Raw genomic sequence first — 6,809 nt, 5'->3', positions numbered from 1 at the left:
TTTTTTTTTTTTTTTTTTTTTTTTTTTTTTTTTTTTGGTTACACGGTGATAACTTTTTTCTTTCTTTTATTTTGAACGTAGGCATTCGATTCTTTTTTGTGATTTCAGTTGCAGAAAATGTGATTGATTTTTTTTATTGGTGATTATTTAATATAGCAAGGGTCTTTAAAGCTTTCAGATATTAATCTGATCTTCTATTCGTTTCTCGAAAATAGAGAAAATGAAGTGTTTTGGATTACTTTAATGAAGAAATACGTACAGGAGATGAGTATGAGTTTTTTTTTTTTATTAATAATCTTCTTTCTCTTTTTCCTATCCAGAGGTTTGCTTAGAAAGTTTAAAGAGCCTTAAAAAGATAAAGAAAATCCATTAAAGAAAAGAACAGAATATATCAAAATTGTTTTCTCATCTAAAGATACAATTTTTTTCGATTGTATCAAATTATTTTTATTGTAAAAATTATCTGCACATTAAGAACATCTCTTTCATCGCTTTTCAAAGATGTTTAGTATGCAAATTTTGACTATTTTTAATTTCGTGATTTAAAAAAAAAGAAAAAAAAAGAAAAAGAAAGAAAGAAAAAGGAAGCATTCGGACTTAAATTTTGATCTTAACCTGCGACGCCGTCGGATGTCGACGATCTCGTCTGCAACGTCATGTGCAAAGTTCATCATCTCTAGAAACTCCGAATCGTTGTTGATCTAACGTTGTTTGCGTTTACAAGAACTCATTTATGATGAAGAAACTTATGAATGAATGGTTTACTATCGCAATACACACGAGCCAAAATAAAAAGATGGATTTCGTGCAATATTATTGTTGAAATGTCTAAAATATCATAGCCAGAAGTGAGTTTATAAACTTCGTTTTTCGATCGAGTAAGAATTTCTATGAACTTAACGCGTGTGTTTAGTAAACAGCCAGATAAACGGCTCTTCCTTCTGTCAGAAGAGATAAGGGGCTCTCCTAATTACGTCAAAACAACTGTACTTCCATAAATCAGGCATCAATTAATATATAATACATTCTTAAAAGATTTCAACAAGAGAGAATCACTCATTATTGAATTAATTAACTGATTTCAGCTTGGTGTTAATTAATTTTCTGCCTATTGAGTCCTAACTTATATTTTCCACAATTATTATAAGATTATTTCTCTGTTTAAAATTAATTAATAGATATTTATTGAATCCATTCACAAGTTTTACGATCCTTGATTACAATGGCGGATTGCAATCGTGTTTTTTTAATCACGCTGCACGTATTCTAGATTCTCAATAAATTTTATTAATTAATTTTCAATATTCAATATCTTAATTGTTAAAGAAAAAAAAATGATCCGGATTAACATTGAGGCCATTAATCTGCGAGATTTCACAGCTCTTTTATGCCGATATCCAATTAATGAGCTCATGAAAGCAACGATAAACCGACATGAATATTCTTAATGTGCATCCAAAACTTAAAATAAATGAGTTGGCCATGTATTATATATCCTCTTATTGTCGAAATTTACGATCGTGTCCGTCAGAGGACATATCCAGGATCCTCTGTCGGCGGCCGCCGGAAGTCTCAACGACTCCCCCGGGATGGGGTCTCCTTCCTCGTGCTCGGCTAAGTGTTCAGCTGTTGCTCACTCGTCAACGAATTCCCTTCTAGAGTCGTGTCAAACTCCTTATCCCATCGAATCGGCGGCTTTGAGCTTCTAACACGAGTTTCCATGTTGAGAATCGTTGAAGGGAATTGTGTTAGCTTCACTTCGTTTGTCACGAAAAGGGAGGATTTCGGTTATTTCCTATTTGAAGAAGATGTTAGGCCTGTAGGATGCATAAATATTGATAAGCGTGATAAGATTGTTTGGAAATTGTTTTTATATTCAATAAATTAAGTAAGAGTGAATATTATAATGTTTTATACGACTTGTATCTCCATTTTTTTTTTGTTACAGATTATACCAACAAGTTTGAAGAATTATTATTTTCACCATCCCGATGCTGTTCTGGTGTGCCAAGGTAGCCTCCTCTTAAAGATGTAACATCAACTATATAAAGGTGTAGCTTGTGATCAGTGATCAGTTGTTAGTTTGAACAATTTTGTGCAAGTGCAATTTGAGAAACTTAACAAATTCCTTTCAAAAAAAAAAAAAAAAGAAAAAAAAATTAGAACATTTTGAAACAATCAGTGTTGAACAGTGGAGGGCTTGCCCGCCTATTGGGAGGACTTAGCCGTGCAGCATAGTGTAAATGCAGCTGCAACGGCCAGCATTTTTATGAATTACGACCTGGACAAACCAAGGATGGTCTCGCACGTCATTCCCGTCGCTGGGGTAACTTTCAATCTTAATCATTTATACGGCCCATCTGAAACTCATGGAGGACCATGAAAGATCATTTGTTAAATAATTACATGGTATTCCATGATTTTTATAATTATATCATTAGGCGATCAATCCCGTTATTAGAATTATTGCGAAGTTTAATTATTATTAAATCATTGAATTTTATTGAATTTTCATGGATTTTCAAATTAACGTTCATCAACGTTCAGTTGAGAGAGACCGATAATCGAGAGTGTTGAGCAGCGTTGCTTATCGTCGCATACGAGGGAAAGAAAAAAGAGAAAAATGGAGGTCGTGACCTCGAAAATTTCGCAACTATCCGATCTGCGTCTTCGTCGAATATTATTAACCGTTCCATTTCTAAATAATCGTCACTCTCGTCAATCTTCTTTATTCAAATTCAAAGAATTCGTTCGAGAAAGTAGAATCCATCCACTTTGAGCATAGACGTTGAATTTATTGAATAGCCCTCTTCCATGAATGAACTTATATTTGATTCAACCTGTGGATCGATTGGATGTGGTATAGACTTACAAAGCGAGCTCGAGAAATCGATAGAAGCTCGTCTTACTATGGCTAACAGGCTAAATCAGGCCAGTTGTAGGAGTATACTCCGTGCCGAGTTAAATTAAAGCAATATCGAAGGCAGAATATGATTATTAGGTGGTCATGAGACGATAATTCTGGGGCAGACACGCGAACTAGTTATTCAAAATAAACGAACTGCTGATAAGTTGAAGGAAAAGCAGAGGAGCTTTTATCGAGGCAGTGATAAGAGAAGTTGCCTCTCACGTTGTCGACCTATGCTGATCTTTCCTCTCCCACGACCTGACTTCCATTGCTGTATGTTGATACACTTGCTGAAAGGAACAGAGTAAATTGTTAAAGCATAATTCAATCTTTCAATACTCATCTTGATACGATTCATTTTAAAATCTATATAATTTAATATATTAATTTTCTAAGAATTATTTAATTTGCTGATTTATAATTATTGTTTTCAAAATTTGATTGTTTCTCTCTATATCAAATAGAGTTAAAATATGATCAAAAACAAAGGATCAAAGATATAAGTTTATCCTGAGGTTCTAAATCTCATTCATTTGTTGATCTACAGAAGTGTTTATAGGCCCTCTATCTTTAGTCATGTTGAACTCTGTATGTAGTGCAAACAAGCTAAATCATCAGAAACAATAAACCAACTTTCATTTGTTTGTTTATAAAACAATGTAATTTATCAAGCGGTATTTCCCTTATTTTCCAACTATTACTTCTTATTATTTACAAAATTGAAATTATCATTAGCAATTTTTAATATTTCTAGAAAAACTATTATCCTGTGAACGCATCCAATGATTAACATCCTTAGTTATTAAGATATATTACTTCTTTTTCATTTACCACTTTCTTTCCAAGCTCTGCACATATTTCTTCCAGCAAGTACACCAATAATAATCCAAGTATCTTAAAGTTTCTTGTCCTTTGAAGAATCCAGCTATGTCGATTCTCTTTTTTCCTATTCGTTCAAAGCATTCATCGGTGGCGGTATAGGAGCTTAATTTAATGGCTGTCTAGCGAATTAACGAGGTGACCACGTGTTCCAGCCAACCGCCTCGACAGATTTCTCGAGAACGTTTTTCAGTGTCAACCCCCTGATGCACTTCTGCGGTATATTCCACGCGATCTCTGTATATTCTGCCACATTTGCAAACCGCTTTTGACAATTCTAGCCGTGAAAATAATTGTGAACTGAAAGAGAAACGGATTATATAAACTCTCGGGTCAACGACACGGGCCCTTTGTCCGATCAAATAATGAATAAATCATCAGAAAATATATATTTGTGATCTATTAATTTGCTTTGAAACGAAAAAGAACAGAAGTTACTTTTCTACGTAACTAATGCAACATTTTTGCACTGTATTCTCTTACCAAAATTTTATGTATAATTATACATAAATTATATTCCTAATTTGATTTAATAATTTGCCTAGAATGGAGGAAAACAAGATTGTGCGATAGTTATATGAAGTATTGGTGGGCTAGTTGTTTGACGAATTTTTGCCAAGTACATCAGTGATTCGGTGCAAACTAGACGTCGTAAAGCTGGATCGCAAATTAACGATCTAGCGAGATCGTAAGTTTCGCTTGGCATAATACGATGTCACAACACCGGGCCGGTGTTTGTAAGCTTCCGGCGACGGCACTTCAAACATTGCCAGCTACGAGCCAGAAGTCTTTTTGGCCCGGCCTCGTGGATGCGCCAACGTCGTTCACGTTACACGATTCTCCGGTTCGTTCACCTTTCATCACGGCCCTCCTTGTTCATCATAATACCGTTCATATACAAATTCATAACATTTGGTTGTTTCGCCACATAGATTTACACCATCTATCATTTTTTTTCGTTTAAATCACGTTCTGCAACATATCAATAGATTAATATATATATATCTCGTTGTATATCAGATAGAATATAGAGAAATTCTTTCTTTGAAATGATTGTTGCGACGTTAAGGATGTTCCCTTACTTGTCGGTAAGGATACATTTAAAATAAATGAATTTCCTTATTTTATTTCAGGAATTACAGCAAGGTAATGGAAATCTGGGTGTCACGGGGCTGGGCGGGATGCAGGAGTCGTCTCATTCGTTGAAGATCAAGCAGGAGCCTTTTCAGGTGTCCCCGCCATCGCCCCTTCCCCCCCTGCATCAAGGTAAGTGTTCCATTTCGCGTCGTACCTAACCACGATCAACAAAAAATCGTTACCACCCGAGCATGTATCTAAAAACGTGTTGACTGACGTTGAAAGACTGGCTTGACGTCATCGGGATGCCGCCACCAATGATTTCTTCGTGTTCACGGTACCCGAAAACCACGTTCTAATAATACAAAATGCTGCTCAAGTGTCGCGTGACTCCTTACTGACTGAAAGGCACGGGACAGGGAGCGAAAAGAGACGGAAAAAGCGGTCGAGAATAATCTGAAAGAAGATGGAACGAGAAGTGAGGAGTAGAAGAATAAGTAGAACGAGGAAAGAAAGTAAAAACTGGAGGGAGGGAGAAAGAGAGAGATAGACAGTAATGGATGATATACCGATGGAGGCTGCATCCTAATCTCTCCACGTGTCGTTTAGTTCACATTCTCTGCCTCGATTGCGCTTCTTCGAGAAGCTGTCAGTGGCTCATCCTCGACAGTTTCGGGTTAAAAATGATCACTAATGGAAATATACCCTGTGTATCAAATGATGCGTGTATACCTGGAAACAGAGAGTTTATATATATATATATAGATATATATATACTCTGATGATTTATCAATTACAATCAGCGAGATGCATTGTTTTCATATAGATGGTGTATACATATTGTATTAATATTATGTTGCTGATGGACGTGTCCAGCTTCATACGTTGGTTGTTAACGCCATGTCCATTAATCATTCGTCGGGATGGAAAAAGGCACGTTCGGTGGATAGATTTGTTTATGGAAATATAACGAATCCAATCAAAATCCGAAGTAAAATTCTTTCATCTATCACGGTTCGCTGCAATATACATAATAGATTGTAATTAAAAAAAAAAAGAAATAATATCGATCCATGCGAAGAGTGATTTTCCTTGTACACGATGGAAGGCAAATGACGTCGGAAGAGTTAAAAGAGCATATAAATCCTCTGATAAAGAGGAAATGATCGCACCCAGAGTTTCGTGTTACCAGATTTTTCTGATTCGCTAATCGCTGAAGATAGACGGGGGCTCCGTTGAAATCTAAGAAGCTTGGTATCAATATCTTCAGCGAGTTATGCGCGTGTGCACGCGATTTGATCGCGTACACGTCGCAAAAATCTTTAGTCTGCTCTGTTCGATTAGATAAAGCTATTAGTCAGTCTCGATGACGACGTGAAGGATCTTCCTCGTGGGTAGCAGTCGAAAATTTTTATAGAGTAACGAGACGACGAAGAATGATTTTCCGGGTTTCTTCTTTTTTTTTTTTCTTTTGAACAGAAGGAGATTTTGCGTTTAATTAACTCGCTAATTTTGGCCAACGATAATGTTTCTTCTACCATTCGATCGTCCATTCGTATTTACATTAGTATTATGCATGCGCAAAATTGTTAAAAGCGTATTTAAGATCTTTTTTTTCTTGATCTTGAAACCTCGGCACTTTTTGATGATTAAAAAAAAAAGAAAAAAATTTTTTTTGCTGTAAAAATATCGTAAACAGTATAAATACTAGTTAATAAGTGTCTCGACTGATGTTCTACATTTTCGTGGTGCGTTTAATAGTCATATTCACGATTATGCATGCATATTTATCGGGCTAATAAAAACTCACCGATAAAGCTCCATAGAAAGTTGACACGTTTAATTGTGCAGCGCCTGAGCGGTGCTCTGATTAACTGGGGTCGTAGTTTAGCTTCTTTAGAGCCTTCTAATTACAAGAAAACTAACAAACAAAACGTTGATAATT

General features: G+C 35.7%; 1 protein-coding gene and 1 long non-coding RNA gene across 4 annotated transcripts in view; one reads left to right on the top strand and one right to left on the bottom strand.

Annotated features, from left to right (window-relative positions):
- Window positions 1–6,809, top strand: part of LOC102681538 (forkhead box protein I1-like) — a 13,748-nt gene that overhangs the window by 477 nt on the left and 6,462 nt on the right. For all 3 annotated transcript variants that reach the window (XM_006607516.2, XM_006607518.2, XM_006607517.2), the window contains exons 2-3: window positions 1,949–2,326; window positions 4,921–5,053. In XM_006607516.2, coding sequence (XP_006607579.1) covers window positions 2,270–2,326; window positions 4,921–5,053 — 190 coding nt within the window. In that variant the 5' untranslated portion in view covers window positions 1,949–2,269. The remainder of the gene's footprint in view (window positions 1–1,948; window positions 2,327–4,920; window positions 5,054–6,809) is intronic.
- LOC116186880 lies at window positions 3,715–5,919 on the bottom strand. Its single transcript, XR_004151930.1, has 3 exons — window positions 5,434–5,919; window positions 4,226–4,759; window positions 3,715–4,087 (listed from the first exon to the last, which is right to left on the bottom strand). It is a non-coding gene; the product is annotated as an uncharacterized LOC116186880 (long non-coding RNA).

Source organism: Apis dorsata, unplaced genomic scaffold (genome assembly GCF_000469605.1).
Source record: "Apis dorsata unplaced genomic scaffold, Apis dorsata 1.3 scaffold_5, whole genome shotgun sequence".
NCBI classification, from domain to species: Eukaryota; Metazoa; Arthropoda; class Insecta; order Hymenoptera; family Apidae; genus Apis; species Apis dorsata.
Note: the sequence above shows the minus strand (reverse complement) of the source record. Positions and strands in the feature narration are given on the sequence as shown.